This window comes from Panulirus ornatus, chromosome 43 (assembly GCF_036320965.1).
Source record: "Panulirus ornatus isolate Po-2019 chromosome 43, ASM3632096v1, whole genome shotgun sequence".
NCBI classification, from domain to species: Eukaryota; Metazoa; Arthropoda; class Malacostraca; order Decapoda; family Palinuridae; genus Panulirus; species Panulirus ornatus.
In genome coordinates, this window is record NC_092266.1 from 8,316,019 (window position 1) to 8,334,824 (window position 18,806).

At 39.3% G+C, this 18,806-nt stretch overlaps 1 protein-coding gene across 5 annotated transcripts in view; it reads left to right on the forward strand.

The window, feature by feature from the left end:
• The window catches only part of LOC139762297 (hydroxylysine kinase), a 122,526-nt gene that overhangs the window by 76,884 nt on the left and 26,836 nt on the right, over positions 1-18,806 (forward strand). For 4 of the 5 annotated variants that reach the window (XM_071686892.1, XM_071686893.1, XM_071686890.1 and 1 more), the window contains 3 exons: positions 582-755; positions 9,253-9,490; positions 16,974-17,113. In XM_071686892.1, the coding sequence (XP_071542993.1) occupies positions 588-755; positions 9,253-9,490; positions 16,974-17,113 (546 nt within the window). In that variant the 5' untranslated portion in view covers positions 582-587. Of the gene's footprint in view, positions 1-581; positions 756-1,720; positions 1,857-9,252; positions 9,491-16,973; positions 17,114-18,806 lie in introns of those variants that run through there. The other variant, XM_071686894.1, reaches the window with a different exon arrangement.

Here is an 18,806-nt window from a genome sequence, read left to right on the forward strand (position 1 = left end):
ATGCCTGCTTGAATGTTGCGGGAACCGTGCCTGCTTGAATGTTGCGGGAACCGTCCCTGCTTGAATGTTGCGGGAACCGTGCCTGCTTGAATGTTGCGGGAACCGTGCCTGCTTGAATGTTGCGGGAACCGTGCCTGCTTGAATGTTGCAGGAACCGTGCCTGCTTGAATGTTGCGGGAACCGTCCCTGCTTGAATGTTGCAGGAACCGTGCCTGCTTGAATGTTGCAGGGAACCATGCCTGCTTGAATGTTGCGGGAACCGTGCCTGCTTGAATGTTGCGGGAACCGTGCCTGCTGGTAGCTTGGTCAGATGTGTTCAGATCACTTCATGTTAGTGGCATCCCACATTACATTTCTTCCAACTTCTTACTGGAATACTTTCATACATTTTGATCTTTTGAACTGTTGAATCTTAATGTTATTTTCCGTATTGATATGATATTGATAATACCTTCAACATTATATTACTGATTAAATTTGTCTCAGAATTTATGAGTTGCCACTTGAGTTATTTCCTTAACTGTGTTGTACATATTGCCTGTTGCTTTCCCTCCCTAAAGCATTTGTTCAATTTATTGCAGGTTAAGATGTCGACATCATTAGAATCTCCAAGGGAAAAGTTATCGTCAGGTCGTTGCGCACGGCCAATGGTGCATGCAAATGATGTCCCTTTATTGGTTAAAAATCTATTTGGCCTCACAACTGTATCTGTCAAGGAGATGAGCAGTTATGATGACCGGAACTTTTGTATTAAGGTATGATAATATCATAGGAAGATCTTCCATCTACCCTCTCTCTCTCTCTCTCTCTCTCTCTCTCTCTCTCTCTCTCTCTCTCATTTTTATCACAGAAATTTCTTCAACAATGAACCTATTGTAGTATGTGTAAGGTATTGATGCTTAATGCTTCTGAGACCTGTTTTTTGTGTTCATTTTCTCACTGCAATTTCTAAAGCCTTTCCCCGTCTCCTTAGACAGACTTATGGTTCCATCATTTGATATGATAAACCTTATTGGTATTAGTATAGTGTTTAACCTATCATGGAAACCCCAAATGAGACGAAAGCTAACATTTCATAAAGAAAACTTAAAGTCTCATTCTGATGTTAGATGTTTTCATTTTCAGCACAGCTACCCCAGTTATGCAACTGATCTATGTACATCATTGGTCAGATGTGGATGTTGGGAAGGGTATCTGGCCACCTCATTCACAATGAGGTGATATCCTGTGTGAGCGAGGTACTGGATGCCCTACCCAGGCTGAACATATGTGTCTGTCTATCGACAGATCTCTTTGTACTGTATGGATGAGGTACTGTTTTCACATCTTGGATATCCTTACTGAACAGATTTGTACGTAACGTGTTGCACATTATCAGCTTACTTAACCTAACTTAACCTTATTGAGAAAGTGATTCACATTTTATTCCTGAGAACTGAGTGCTTGTCTGCCTCCACAATTACTTGAGTGAGCCATGCAGTACATAGCAAATTGTTGCACTCTATAATTACTGAGTATTCCTTGTCAAAGCTAAGTCCTAGAACTCAAACTTTTTATCATCTATATCATCAGATTGGGGAAGAGCAGTGTGGTTTCAGAATGTAACTTAACAACCCCATCCATAAACAAATTTAACAAACAGGGCTGTTTGATATCAGTGTGGCTTTTCAACATGGATGAAGTAATAAGAGAGGTCAAAGCAAAACTAGGAAAAAGGGGTGCAGAGGTGGAATGTGGCAGCGATGTAATTCGGCTAATGACAATCCTGTTTGCAGATGATACTGTGTTGTATGCTAAGAGCGAAGTGGAGTTGCAGAAGGTTGTGTTTTATGATGTGTAAGCATAGGCAATTGAAGGTAAATGCAAGTAAAAGTAAATAATTGTGTTTGAAAGAAAACAGAGTGAAACTATAGAGTTGTAAAACCCTTTAGAGTGAAAGAAGAAAGTGTACTAAACCATTTTATAGATATCGGGGAGAAAGATTGGAAGAGATGAGAGAATTAAGTACTTTGGAGCTGTCTTAGTAAGCATGGTGATATGGAAGGAGAGATAAGGGAGAGAGCATTACAGGGTAGAAGAGTCGTTGGGTCCCTTATGAAATGATAAAGGGTAGAGTTGTTAGTATGGAAGTGAAAAAGGATTAAGGAGCAGCATAGTCTTCCTGACCCTGACCTATGCTACGAGAAACATGGATATGGAATGAGTCCCAGAGGTCAAGACTTCTGGCTGTGGAAATGAGTTATTTGAGAGAAGCATGATGTATGAATACAAGGAATGAAGAAAAAAATGAAGAGGTGTGAGAGATGTGATATAATGGGGAATGCAAAGGGAATGATTTGTAGTGTGTTAAGAGTGGATGAAACATAATACTTTACAGTGGTTTGGACATGTGAAAAGAATGCAAGATGGGAAGTTTACAAGGAGAGGGTATGATAGTACAATTAAAGGGGTTGGTGTTCAAGAAAGACCAACTGTGACATGGGGAAATAGTGGGAGAGTACTGGAGGAGAGAAATGCTGGAAGAATGCATGGAATGTTGTGTGCAAGGGATGCTTATTCTGACTTGGTCTAAAAACTCAGATTTTCCCCTCTGCTTGGAAACATGCCTTGGTACAGCTCAATGGTACGACAGGAGACCACTTTAACCATCCAGATATCACCCCACATTTCTCAGTTCTACTATCTCGAGAGTCTTTGAAACTCTCTTAAACTCAATCTCTCAAACTTTTACAATCCCATTCACTTCTTTCAGATTTTATTTATATTCACTCTTAGCTTTCTCCTTTCATACACTCTTCCAAACTCAGTCACCAACTTCTGCAATTTTCCATTCAAATCAGCCACCAGTGCTGTATCATCAGCAAACAACAACTGACTCCCTTCCCAGGCCCTCTCATCCCCAACAGACTGCATACTCACCCCCCTCTCCAAATCTCTTACTTGCATTTACCTCCCTAACCACCCCATCCATAGACAAATTAAATAACCCTGGTGACATCATACACCCTTCCTGCAAACCACCCTTAACTGAGAACCAATTACTCTCCTCTCCTCCTACTCGTACACATGCCCTACATGCTTGATAAAAACTTCTCTGCCTCTAGCTGCTTCCTTCCCACACCATATATTCTTAAGACCTTCAAAAGAACATCTCTATCATCCCTATCATCTGCTTTTTCCAGATCCATAAATACCACATGCAAATCCATCTGTTTGTCTAAGTATTTCACTCAGACATTCTTCAAAGCAAACACCTGATCCACACTTCCTCTACCACTTTTGAAACCACATTGCTCCTCCTCAATCTGATGCTTTGTACATGCCTTCACCCTCTCATTCAATACCCTCCCATTGGATAATATTTCTGTAATATTCATTTGTAAGAAAGTACCCAAAAATGTAATGTACTTTCTCCTGTGTTGGTATGATAATGTGTTAAGTGAACAGGGGAAGGTCTATGCTGGTGGCATTGGTGCTCCTTATCTTTGTAACTATATGATGATTATGGTTTTCCCCAGGTGTAATGTGCTTTATATACACCTAATCACAATACACAAGTTATTATTTCCTTTCAAGGCCTAATTTCACCTTATGCAAATGTCCCTTATTTTATATATCTTTACATATACTGTACATGTTATTAATACAGTCTTATGTAATGCACACAGACAGAATTTTGTAAACATGAAGAAATGAAGAAAAACTATTTGTACTGAAAATAACAACAATCATAGATTAGAAATAGTTTTTCTGTTTACAGCTGACTACAATAGGGAGCACCGACATGTCACTTCTTACCCATTTGACATGTATATATTTTATATTTTTTTTTATTATACTTTGTCGCTGTCTCCCGCGTTTGCGAGGTAGCGCAAGGAAACAGACGAAAGAAATGGCCCAACCCCCCCCATACACATGTATATACATACGTCCACACACGCAAATATACATACCTACACAGCTTTCCATGGTTTACCCCAGACGCTTCACATGCCTTGATTCAATCCACTGACAGCACGTCAACCCCGGTATACCACATCGCTCCAATTCACTCTATTCCTTGCCCTCCTTTCACCCTCCTGCATGTTCAGGCCCCGATCACACAAAATCTTTTTCACTCCATCTTTCCACCTCCAATTTGGTCTCCCTCTTCTCCTCGTTCCCTCCACCTCTGACACATATATCCTCTTGGTCAATCTTTCCTCACTCATTCTCTCCATGTGCCCAAACCACTTCAAAACACCCTCTTCTGCTCTCTCAACCACGCTCTTTTTATTTCCACACATCTCTCTTACCCTTACGTTACTCACTCGATCAAACCACCTCACACCATACATTGTCCTCAAACATCTCATTTCCAGCACATCCATCCTCCTGCGCACAACTCTATCCATAGCCCACGCCTCACAACCATACAACATTGTTGGAACCACTATTCCTTCAAACATACCCATTTTTGCTTTCCGAGATAATGTTCTCGACTTCCACACATTCTTCAAGGCTCCCAGAATTTTCGCCCCCTCCCCCACCCTATGATCCACTTCCACTTCCATGGTTCCATCCGCTGCCAGATCCACTCCCAGATATCTAAAACACTTCACTTCCTCCAGTTTTTCTCCATTGAAACTCACCTCCCAGTTGTGTAGGTATGTATTATTTGCGTGTGTGGACGTATGTATATACATGTGTATGGGGGGGGTTGGGCCAGTTCTTTCGTCTGTTTCCTTGCGCTACCTCGCAAACGCGGGAGACAGCGACAAAGTATAATAATAATACTAATATATATATACTCTCTTTGATATCTTGTGGATGGCTCAGAAGGATGATAACTTTTCCAGCCATGGAAGTATTTTGGTAGGACTCCTGTCAGTAATTGGAGAAGCAAACGTTAATGGAATTTTAAACAGAGATGGGAAGCTTTAGTTTGTTATGAGAGAATGGGATCAGGGCTATAACATTTGCCACAAGACAAAAGTGGTATAGGTTTAAAGGTTAAGCCTAAGAATAGTTAGATCTGACAAGTGTTGTGCCACAGGTCTTGTGACTATTTTTTTCTCATATATTTACTTTTTTTGTTTCCAGAAGAAGGAACAGAGAAGGAGGCCAGGTGAGGATATTCCCTCAAAGGCTCAGTCCTCTGTTCTTAATGCTACCTCGTTAATGCGGGAAATGGCAAAAAGTATGAAAAGAAAATGAAAAAGTTGATAATGGATAGGATCATAATACCTAGACAATACTAAGCTTGAAAGTACATCTTTAACAGAAATTGAATGTCTGCATCTTCAGACTAACACAGACAAAGTGACGGATCAGGCTCACAGGTGGCAAATCAATTTCATTATTGATATATGCAAAGTCTTACACATCAGTAGTAAAATCAAGAAGATAAGCTTCAGTATGAATTCTGTTGAACTCCAAAAGGTGAATGAAGAAAAAATGTAGCTATAATAATCTCCTTATCCCTGGGGATGGGGGAGAAAGAATACTTCCCACGTATTCCCTGCGTGTCGTAGAAGGCGACTAAAAGGGGAGGGAGCGGGTGGCTGGAAATCCTCCCCTTTCTTGTTTTTTTTTTTTTTTTTTTTAATTTTCCAAAAGAAGGAACAGAGAAGGGGTTCAGGTGAGGATATTCCCTCTAAGGCCCAGTTCTCTGTTCTTAACGCTACCTCGCTAACGCGGGAAATGGCAAATAGTATGAAAAAAAAAAAAAATAATCTATAACTTAAAGACAAGTTAGCAGTGTATAGAAGCAGTAAAAAGGCAAAAAAATATTTTAGGATTCGTAGATTAGGGCATTTGAATTTAAGACAAAAAACTAATCCTCACTCTTTACAATTTGTTTATAAGTAAGTAAAGAGATGGTTTAGCACAGGTATACATAATTATCAATGGCTTTAATAATATGAGATAAAGAAACTTCTTAAACTTAGATTTCTTTACTTTCTTCCATAGCATTGGATATGAACTCGAAAGTAAATATTGTACTTCAAATGGAGCAAAGGGCATTATCTTCAACAGGATTGTTAGTGTATGGAAGGACTTACTTTTAAAGCAGTTAAAAGCAGAACCATAAATACATTTAAGAACAGGCTTGGCAAATACATCCACAACTGCCATTAATTTGCACCTCCTTACTTGCATATAAAGTTTAAAGGTGTTTCTTTTTAAGTTAAGTATAGGTTTTTCTTCTCTCACCTCACTATTTGCTGAGTTGTCATTCTCTTCCTTATCACAAAGAACCTCAAACAGCCCCCAACAGTGGCCTTTTACTTTTTGAATTCCTGCATATGCCATGGACTTAGATAGGAATGTTTGGACTCATATTACCTTTTTCCACTAATGGAGACCTTTGATATGATTCTCAAACTGACTGGTTGAGTGATGAGAGTAGTCCTGAAGTGGGTAAAACAACCTTGAGTCAAAGGGCCACTACAGACATACCAAACCCTTCCCAAGATTCCTCAGAATCCCATAAAATTCATCATGGTCTGGGAGGGAGTCATGATCAAAATCTAGTTTTTGGACTCTGAACTTTGGGTTTCCTCAAAGGGATACATACAGAGTAGGGGACACTTTGCAGGTAATCTTTTTCATGATTTTCACCCTTCCACCTAGACAAAGTACCAGTCAACTTGAAAATCTTCTGAGGTCTTTCATATGACAAGAATAAAACCAGTACCACTATTGTTTCATTTTTTTTTTTTTTTTTTTTGCTTTGTCGCTGTCTCCCGCGTTTGCAAGGTAGCGCAAGGAAACAGACGAAAGATATGGCCCAACCCACCCCCATACACATGTATATACATACATCCACACACACGCAAAATATACATACCTACACAGCTTTCCATGGTTTACCCCAGACGCTTCACATGCCCCGATTTAATCCACTGACAGCACGTCAACCCCGGTATACCACATCGCTCCAATTCACTCTATTCCTTGCCCTCTTTTCACCCTCCTGCATGTTCAGGCCCCGATCACTCAAAATCTTTTTCACTCCATCTTTCCACCTCCAATTTGGTCTCCCTCTTCTCCTCGTTCCCTCCACCTCCGACACATATATCCTCTTGGTCAATCTTTCCTCACTCATTCTCTCCATGTGCCCAAACCATTTCAAAACACCCTCTTCTGCTCTCTCAACCACGCTCTTTTTATTTCCACACATCTCTCTTACCCTTACGTTACTTACTCGATCAAACCACCTCACACCACACATTGTCCTCAAACATCTCATTTCCAGCACATCCATCCTCCTGCGCACAACTCTATCCATAGCCCACGCCTCACAACCATACAACATTGTTGGAACCACTATTCCTTCAAACATACTCATTTTTGCTTTCCGAGATAATGTTCTCGACTTCCACACATTCTTCAAGGCTCCCAGAATTTTCGCCCCCTCCCCCACCCTATGATCCACTTCCGCTTCCATGGTTCCATCCGCTGCCAGATCCACTCCCAGATATCTAAAACACTTCACTTCCTCCAGTTTTTCTCCATTCAAACTCACCTCCCAATTGACTTGACCCTCAACCCTACTGTACCTAATAACCTTGCTCTTATTCACATTTACTCTTAACTTTCTTCTTTCACACACTTTACCAAACTCAGTCACCAGCTTCTGCAGTTTCTCACATGAATCAGCCACCAGCGCTGTATCATCAGCGAACAACAACTGACTCACTTCCCAAGCTCTCTCATCCCCAACAGACTTCATACTTGCCCCTCTTTCCAAAACTCTTGCATTCACCTCCCTAACAACCCCATCCATAAACAAATTAAACAACCATGGAGACATCACACACCCCTGCCGCAAACCTACATTCACTGAGAACCAATCACTTTCCTCTCTTCCTACACGTACACATGCCTTACATCCTCGATAAAAACTTTTCACTGCTTCTAACAACTTGCCTCCCACACCATATATTCTTAATACCTTCCACAGAGCATCTCTATCAACTCTATCATATGCCTTCTCCAGATCCATAAATGCTACATACAAATCCATTTGTTTCATATAAAAGGAATTCTATGGGAGCCTATAGCTTTAGGACATATTAGTATTTCTAGTCCTTTGTGAAGTATACTTTTGAGCCACTCTTTTCACAAAGAAACTTTGGTTCCTTCATATCATTCTAAATGGAAAAAAGAAAAGACCTGGATTCTTTTTGTCTCTTACCCTGACAAGCATATGTCTCTGCACTATCAGTTTGTGAAAAAAAAGTTTATTATAGCTTTGGGATCAGGAAGAAGTATTGATAATATCATGCATATTTTAGGCTTAACAATCTACAAAAGTTTGAAGAACATCTTTTATGGGTAAAGACTAGTCCAAACCTAAAATCTTTTTCCCAAAGTGATATGGATGACTTTAGGAATAAATTTATTTTGATACAGTGCAGAAGGACATCTCCCTTGACTTTCTCATAAAACCTCTCACTGGAAGAGATTAGCAGAAGTGGTCTTTGCCATTCAACAAACAACATCTTATCAATGCTTGTTTTGCTCTGTATGACTTTCTGTTGCTCTGAGTATGCCATAGAGGAGGATTTTCTAGACTTGGTTTTGTTGTCATTAGGATAGCTCCTTTCTTTAGTTTTGCTTTGGTATTTCTTAAAGTCCCTCCTCTTTCATATGGTATGCTCTCAAAGGCATTAATGGTCTTCTGTAGATGAGAAATTGTAAGCAGAGCCCCATAAGCATCCATATACTTTCTTTCCTTCTTTCTGTTCTTTTATTTCTGGAAACACATTTCTTGACTCTTGACAGTAAGTCCTGTGGACACAGGCATCAGCACTCAGTAAGTAAAAGCGGATGGCTGGTCAAATGGCATTACCTTCTCACTCATTCTGTGACATTATGGACTTATGCAGGCTGCTTTAGGATCTTGCAGTCATGTGAATGAGCACCTATTGGCATTATCTGTTTTATGATAGTCATAAGGGATAAATTCTCATGGATATATCTCATTTTGGGATGTAAACAGATACCTAAACCCCTCACCAATAAAGCTTTTTTCACAACCGCTCATAGGGTTCTAACTGTAGTAAGGAAATGGGTTTTCTCCCTTCGAGAAAATCTACATTTTCTTTTGTGTATAAGCTTTTAACATTGAGAAATGGTGTTAACTGATAAACCTCATGTTTTTTAAATGTTAGGGCCATTTGTATACCACATAACAGATTCTTTTACAATCATTTTGTGATAAGGTTGATGATGATTTGAACTAACTTATTTTTTCCATTGCAGACGGATTCAGAGATAAACAATCCATATATTACGGAACTTTGTCCACATGGATATGTGTTCAAGATCCTTAACTCCCAGGACTCTCAGAATGAGAAAATTGTTGTTGCACAGAATCAAATGATGCTCTTTCTTCATTCCCATGGCTTCAATGTACCTAAGCCTGAGAGAAACGTACATGGAACTCACTGGATACTTCAGAAAATCTATATTTCTACCAATGGTTTTGTCGAGAATAATGGTAAGAACAATCATTTGTCTGTACTTCATTTCTAGCATAAATTTTGTTTGCTTGTGTATCTTCATACTTATCCAAATGGAGTTAGTTATTCATGATTTAATTATTCCTTTTCAGTACATGTTAACAGTGAACATTTTATTTATATTTATTTATATATTTTGCTTTGTTGCTGTCTCCCGCGTTAGCGATGTAGCGCAAGGAAACAGGCAAAAGAATGGCCCAACCCACCCATATACACATGTATATACATACACGTCCACACACGCAAATATACATACCTGTACATCTCAATGTATACATATATATACACACACAGACATATACATACATACGCATGTACATAATTCATACTTTATTTATTTATTTATTTTGCTTTGTCGCTGTCTCCTGCATTAGCGAGGTAGCACAAGGAAACAGACGAAAGAATGGCCCAACCCGCCCACATACACATGTATATACATACACGTCCACACACGCAAATATACATACCTATACATCTCAATGTACACATTTATATACACACACAGACATATACATATATACACATGTACATAATTCATACTGTCTGCCTTTATTTGTTCCCATCGCCACCTCGCCACACATGGAATAACAACCCCCTCCCCCCTCATGTGTGCGAGGTAGCGCTAGGAAAAGACAACAAAGGCCCCATTTGTTCACACACCGAAACCACAGCTCCCTTTCCACATCCAGGCCCCACACAACTTTCCATGGTTTACCCCAGACGCTTCACATGCCCTGGTTCAATCCATTGGCAGCATGTCGACCCCGGTATACCACATCGTTCCAATTCACTCTATTCCTTGCACGCCTTTCACCCTCCTGCATGTTCAGGCCCCGATCACTCAAAATCTTCTTCACTCCATCTTTCCACCTCCAATTTGGTCTCCCACTTCTCCTCATTCCCTCCACCTCTGACACATATATCCTCTTGGTCAATCTTTCCTCACTCACTCTCTCCATGTGACCAAACCATTTCAAAACACCCTCTTCTGCTCTCTCAACCACACTCTTTTTATTTCCACACATCTCTCTTACCCTTACATTACTTACTCGATCAAACCACCTCACACCACATATTTTCCTCAAACATCTCATTTCCAGCACATCCATCCTCCTGCGCACAACTCTATCCATAGCCCACGCCTCGCAACCATACAACATTGTTGGGACCACTATTCCTTCAAACATACCCATTTTTGCTTTCCGAGATAATGTTCTCGACTTCCAAACATTCTTCAAGGCTCCCAGAATTTTCGACCCCTCCCCCACCGTATGATTCACTTCCGCTTCCATGGTTCCATCCGCTGCCAGATCCACTCCCAGATATCTAAAACACTTTACTTCCTCCAGTTTTTCTCCATTCAAACTTACCTCCCAATTGACTTGACCCTCAACCCTACTGTACCTAATAACCTTGCTCTTATTCACATTTACTCTTAACTTTCTTCTTTCACACACTTTACCAAACTCAGTCACCAGCTTCTGCAGTTTCTCACATGAATCAGCCACCAGTGCTGTATCATCAGCGAACAACAACTGACTCACTTCCCAAGCTCTCTCATCCCCAACAGACTTCATACTTGCCCCTCTTTCCAAAACTCTTGCATTCACCTCCCTAACAACCCCATCCATAAACAAATTAAACAACCATGGAGACATCACACACCCCTGCCGCAAACTTACATTCACTGAGAACCAATCACTTTCCTCTCTTCCTACACATACACATGCCTTACATCCTCAATAAAAACTTTTCACTGCTTCTAACAACTTGCCTCCCACACCATATATTCTTAAAACCTTCCACAGGGCATCTCTATCAACTCTATCATATGCCTTCTCCAGATCCATAAATGCTACATACAAATCCATTTGTTTTTCTAAGTATTTCTCACATACATTCTTCAAGGCAAACATCTGATACACACATCCTCTACCACTTCTGAAACCACACTGCTCTTCCCCAATCTGATGCTCTGTACATGCCTTCACCCTCTCAATCAATACCCTCCCATATAATTTACCAGGAATACTCAACAAACTTATACCTCTGTAATTTGAGCACTCATTCTTATCCCCTTTGCCTTTGTACAATGGCACTATGCAAGCATTCCGCCAATCCTCAGGCACACCTCACCATGAATTATACATACATTAAATAACCATACCAACCAGTCAACAATACAGTCACCCCCTTTTTTAATAAATTCCACTGCAGTACCATCCAAACCTGCTGCCTTGCCGGCTTTCATCTTCCGTAAAGCTTTTACTACCTCTTCTCTATTTACCAAATCATTTTCCCTAACCCTCTCACTTTGCTCACCACCTTGACCAAAACACCCAATATCTGCCACTCTATCATCAAACACATTCAACAAACCTTCAAAATACTCACTCCATCTCCTTCTCACATCACCACTACTTGTTATCACCTCCCCATTAGCCCCCTTCACTGAAGTTCCCATTTGCTCCCTTGTCTTACGCTTTTATTTACCTCCTTCCAAAACATCTTTTTATTCTCCCTGAAATTTAATGATACTCTCTCACCCCAACTCTCATTTGCCCTCTTTTTCACCTCTTGCACCTTTCTCTTGACCTCCTGCCTCTTTCTTTATACCTCTCCCACTCATTTGCATTTTTTCCCTGCAAAAATCGTCCAAATGCCTCTCTCTTCTCTTTCACTAATAATCTCACTTCTTCATCCCACCACTCACTACCTTTTCTAATCAACCCACCTCCCACACTTCTCATGCCACAAGCATCTTTTGCGCAAGCCATCACTGCTTCCCTAAATACATCCCATTCCTCCCCCACTCCCCTTACCTCCTTTGTTCTCACCTTTTTCCATTCTGTACTCAGTCTCTCCTGGTACTTCCTCACACAAGTCTCCTTCCCAAATTCACTTACTCTCACCACTCTCTTCACCCCAACATTCTCTCTTCTTTTCTGAAAACCTCTACAAAATTTCACCTTCGCCTCCACAAGATAATGATCAGACATCCCTCCAGTTGCACCTCTCAGCACATTAACATCCAAAAGTCTCTCTTTCGTGCGTCTATCAATTAACACGTAATCCAATAACGCTCTCTGGCCATCTCTCCTACTTACATATGTATACTTATGTATATCTCTCTTTTTAAGCCAGGTATTCCCAATCACCAGTCCTTTTTCAGCACATAAATCTACAAGCTCTTCACCATTTCCATTTACAACACTGAACACTCCATGTATACCAATTATTCCCTCAACTGTCATACTGTTGAGGGAATACTGTCTGCCTTTATTCATTCCCATCGCGATTTTAAGGCTATGATTATTTAGTGACAGCTATAACTAATCAGGACTTATCAGGCTTCTAATATCTGTTTGGATTTTTCCAGTGATAGAGTTCAAACAGCTAACTCAGAGAAACAAAATAGGTACATGTAGACAATGTTAAATCTGGCAGCCCTAGATATGATTCTCCCAGAAATCTGTTATTTTGGTGAACTTTCCATTAGTTTGGAGAAACTCCTTATACTGTTCTCAGAATTTTAATGGTTAATAATGTTCACTGCAGGCTTCAAATTGCTGAAAAATATTTCAAAAATAATTTTAGAAATCACTGTACATATTGGTAATCAAGAATAAGAAATTCAATTAAAATTTTTCTTATATGCTTCAGATTGATTACCAGCATAGTCACTTTGGTTGGGAAGCATGGCAAGTTGATGCAGAAATTGCAATTTCACTTCAAAAGTGCCCTTTGGTTGTGTAGGCCTCTTTGAGTTAAGCAAACTAACAGACATTTGGCTGGAAGGGCCAAGAGTAAGCATACTTCCCAAAGTATTGTAAAGGAGATGGAATTACTCAGGGGAAAAAGAAGCCTCAGGAAAGAGGTTGATTGATGGGTCAAAAAAGTATAGACTTTGCTTTGCAGCAAGAAGCACAATGCTCCCTTTGTCTTCGCTGACAAGTATGATTTTTTCTGCTGAGAGGTAAGGATTGACCACTCGGGATGGAGGAGGGCAGAATTGGTTCACTGGACAGGATGCCTTATGTTGTGCTGAATGCATAACAGAGGTTATATTGGCTAAGATGGAGTCCGCCATCCCATTGTCTATTAAATCTTTCTTCCCTTAAAACATGGTTGGATGACTCCTGTTCTTGTGCCTGTCACTTCAGGAATGGAATGTACTAGGTGATGAAGCTTTTCCCATTCCCAGAAACCCACATTTTTTAACTTCTGCTAAGAATCATTGCAAATTTGTTCTTGGTAAAGTCAAGCATACCATAAAAGGAAAATGTGCTGATGTGACTTTTCTATTGATAAATCTTTATGTTCCTTAACCAAAAACATCTCCAATATCTCCTGTAATTCATCCTTTCCACAGCTCTTATAACTTAATCAAACTGTCAATCACTAACTTTTCAACTGATAAAGCCACTCTTTTTGATGTCTTATATTCCTTTAATTTTATTCTTGATGGCTCTTCTCCTCATCTACCACCCCTATCTCCTCCCACTGAACATTTGCGTTCTCCAACATTGTCTTTGTGTAGGATTTTTGAGTACTCACCTAGTTCCAGGTGGACAAGGTATATGGTTCAGATGACTTACCTTGATTCCTAGAGGACTGTACCATTGAATGAGCTCTGATCCTTGGTCACTGCAACAAATATACAATGATAACAATGAAGGAACAATCAGGATGATACAGGAAGCAGTGAGACATTCATCTTTTAGAAATGGTAAACTGCTGATAATGGGGGATTTCAGTTATAAAGATAAAGACAGAGGGAATTTGGATTCTCATGGTGATAGTGAGTCATGGAAACACAAGTGTTTAGAGTGTATATAGGAAAATGTCTTTAACCAGTGTGCCATGTAGTATGCTAGGATGAGAGGGAGGGACTGATACACCATCATTACTAGACCTCATCTTCACTCATGCTAGCATGGATATTAAGAACATTACGTACAAAACAGCAGGTTTGAATATGTGGTAAAAGAGGACATAGAAAGAGCAGAGGTGAAGGAAAAAATAAAGAGGAGATATAATTGTGGAAACTACACAGACCTCAATAATTCTTATGGTAAGGTAAATTGGAAAATGGAATTCAGTAGCCAGGAACCACGGTGTTGTGTTGAGAGGTTCTGTGAAGTTTATGATGAGGAAGAAGAGGCATGGGTAAGAAAGAGGAAGGAAGGATTTAATAAAGCATGTCATAAAGCAAAGGAACTTCAAGAGGCACAGTGGTGAAAATATAGACAGCACTCTACCTAGCTAGCATTAACAAGGTACAATAGAACACAAAATGAGTATAGCAAGATAAGAAATAAAAAACAAAGAAACTTTGAAAAGAATATTGTGGACAAGCCAGCTGGAAATCCATTACTATTCCATAAATTTATTAGGAGCCAGCTGTCAGTTAAGAAGCAGCTAATCAGGTTAAGGGATTTAGAGGGAATTATCATTGAGAGTGATTTAATGGTATGCAAGGAACTCATTAGCAAATTCAAAAGAATTTTCACAGAAGATGCTATAGCTTTAGCACCAGTGAGGTAGACTTTAAATCATCAGGAAATCTTGAAAAGATATTAACAGAATATTAAAAGGACTTGACCAATACAAGGCTCAAGGTTTTGATGAGATTTCATCATATGTGCTAAAGAGGTGTGCAGATACGTTTGATAGACCAGTTGAATTACTATTCAAGATGTCACTGGAGAGAGGTATAGTGCCAAGGTAATGGAAACGGGCAAATGTCATACCTAAATTCAAGAGAGGAGACAGAACAGGCACTGAACCACAGACCAGTCTCACTAATTAGTGTGGTGTGTAAAGTTCTGGAAAAGATTAGTGGAAACATATGGATGTCTTTCTGTGAAGGGGAAATTTTCTGAGAGGTAGTGTGGAGCAGTTAAAAAATGAATTTAATAAAAGAAATTGGAAATGGTGTAGAAATATATTCATCAGAGATTATTATAAGCTGAAATTGGGAAGTATACACTGATGTTGAAGATTAGGATGAATTAAACATGCCAACCAATGATTGGGTGATGGATTCACCTAGTTATGTGAGAAGAAGCTGTTGATGGGATGTTACATTGGCAAATTAATAAACACATGGTAAGGTGTAATGTCCAGTGTGACATGATTGTCATTAGGAGATGTGGTTGATGGTATGGAAAATGATGATGTAATATAAAATTTGAACTTACACAAGAATTTGTAGAGTTGAACAAAGGTGTGTTGAAGAGATATGAACATACATAATGGAACAATAAAGAATATGTAACTGAGAAAAGAAGGAAGGAAAGGATAAGAGAAAAGGATAAGTCAGTATGTTGGAAATTTGTGCCAATTTACTGTTTCTAGTGTTATTTGATGAGAGGAATATCCAGAGGTTTTTAAGTTTTCATGTAGGTCACCCACCTTGAATTAAGGGAGGATCTTGATGAGTTTATTTCCTTCATTGCTATGAATATTAAACTAACTTTATTATTATAAGTATTGCATTTATGGATCTGGACAGGGCATATGATAGGGTTCATATAGATGCTTTGTGGAAGGTATTAAGAGTATATGGTGTGGGAGTCAAGTTGCTAGAAGCAGTGAAAGGTTTTTACCAAAGATGTAAGGCATGTGTAAGAGTAAGAAGAGAGGAAAGTGATTGGTTCCCAGTGAATGTCAGTTTGCGGTAGGGGTGCGTGATGTTGCCATGGTTATTTAATTTGTTTATGGATGAGGTGGTTAGGGAGGTCAATGCAAGAGTTTTTGAGAGAGGGGCAAGTACGTAGTCTGTTGCGGATGAGAAGGCTTGGGAAATGAGTCAGTTGTTGTTCACTCACCCAAATCAGCTTGTGGCTGATTCAGGTGAGAAACTGCAGAAGCTGGTGACTGAGTTTGGTAAAGTGTGTGAAAGAAGAAAGTTGAGAGTAAATGTGAATAAGAGCAAGGTTATTAGGTGCAGTAGGGTTGAGGGACAATTTAATTAGGAGGTGTTATTGAATGGAGAAAAACTGGAGGAAGTGAAGTGTTTGATATCTGCAAGTGGACTTAGCAGCGGATGGAACCATGGAAGTGAAAGTGAACGACAGAGTGGGGGACTTCGCTGGAGGGGGAGATGCTATTTCATGTGTGGTGGGGTGGCGATGGGAATGGCCGAAAGCAGCAAGTATGAATATGTACATGTGTATATATGTATGTCTGTATATGGATATGTATGTATACACTGAAATGCATATGTATGTATATGTGGGTGTATGGGCATATATGTATTTATATGTGTATTTGGGTGGTTGGACCATTCTTTGTCTGTTTCCTTGTGCTACCTTGCTGATGCAAGAAACAGTGCTTAAGTATAATAAGATGGATATGAATATGTTATTGTAAGAATCTTACATTGGACTGATATTACTAAAATTCCCATATCCATATTTATCAGATGTACTTTTAAGTAAATTACTCTAATTCCAGTTGATGAACAACAGTCTGTGGAGTACATAGTGAGGTTGCTTACATTTATTCCTGGAAAGACCTTCTATCAAATCACAGGTACTGCTGAACTCTATTATGAGACTGGTGTATACACTGCAAAGATAGATAATGCTCTAAAGGTAAGAATTTAAGTCATGTGTTGCTAACAAATGTGTTTAGGGAACAATTTAGTAAATTGGTTTTAGTTACTCATAGTTTCTTCTGTAAGTATAGTTCATTTCCAGTGTTTTCCTAATGTCAGCTGGGTTGTCAAGAAATCTTTCCTCCATTGTGAGAAATAAGTACATTAGACAGGTGAATGAGGGACTGCATAACCTGAAGATTTTACAGAGCCCATAAACCTCCATAGTGCACTGATTAACATTCTGTCTCACCATCCTGGTAAGCCACCATCGTGTACAAGGCAGCCAGCTCACAGTCAACCCTGCTTTTCAACCTCCCCTTTGGGGTTTATCACTGAACTGGCACATGGCATAACTGTATGTGTAATCATCTATTTGCATTGGACAGGGAGGTAGTTTTTACACTTATGGGACCCCATCTCTTAAACATTCTCTACTATTGTACAACCTTTTAAACTTTTTTATACTATTTATATTTACCACATCTTTTTTAGTTTATTCCATTCATCAACCACTCTTATACTACAAAAGTAATTTCCATCTATTTTGATAAGTTTCTTGCTCAAGTTCATGTTATGTCCTGTGATTGTTCCATCCCTACATCTTTTGAAGAACTGTTCACTGTTTGCATTATCAGTCTAGTTTAAAATGTGGTTCATGAAATTCAATGCAAACTAATGTAAAGTAATGAGGAAGGGACAAATTGAAAAATGACCTCAACATGACATTTATCTAGCAGGAAATAAGCTTTCGGATTCTGTGTGTGACGGACCTTGGAGTTGATATTGTCCCAGATCAACTACTCTATATGTATTTCAGTTATGGCCTAACCTTGATGTGGACTTTTGTCCATGCTTGGAGCCTCCAGCATTAAAAAAGAAGTAGCTTGAGTCCCATATCAGGAGAACAGTTAGGAAGACAAACTTTCTGCTGACAAATATCAGAATACAGTAGCTTTGAATTATATGAGTAAGGAAATATTTTACAAGTTATTCATATTCTACACAAGGCCAAAGCTCACAGAGAAGGTTCAGAGGAAGGCAACAAAAATGGCAACAGAATTATGATATAGGGAAAGGCTGGAGGCTATAAAGTTGCCCACCTTGAAAGAGAATAAAGTGAGAGCTGACCCTTAAGTTTTTAAGAGACTGATGATGTGGACAGTGAATAGCTCTTTGAGAAATGTAGGGATAGAGCAAGCAAAGGACGTAACATGAAATTAAGTGAGAAACTTGTTAAAGATTATCATAAAAATATCTTTTAAATATAAAAGTGGTGGATGAATGGGACAAATTGACTGAGGACATTGGTAATGCAGATAGCACAAATTAATTTAAAAGGTTGTGTGACAACAGAGAATGCTCAAGAGATGGGATGCCCCAAGCATAAAACTAACCCCACCACCCCTCATTTGGGACAATTAGGTGATTATAAATAGATAATTATGTGGGCAGATGCTCCATCATGTCCAAGGACGATGCTGTCAGAAATGAACATGGGATCATTTCATTAGAGGCAAACCCACAGGTAAATTCTTATGCCACAAAGGTCATTGTTCTTCTCCCAGGAATTACAGACAAAATCGTTAAATTTTCAAAAAACAAATCCACCATCAACATGGTTTATAGAATGAAAGATCTTGTTCAACTATTGATATGGTTTACATAATGAAAGATTATGTTTAGCTATT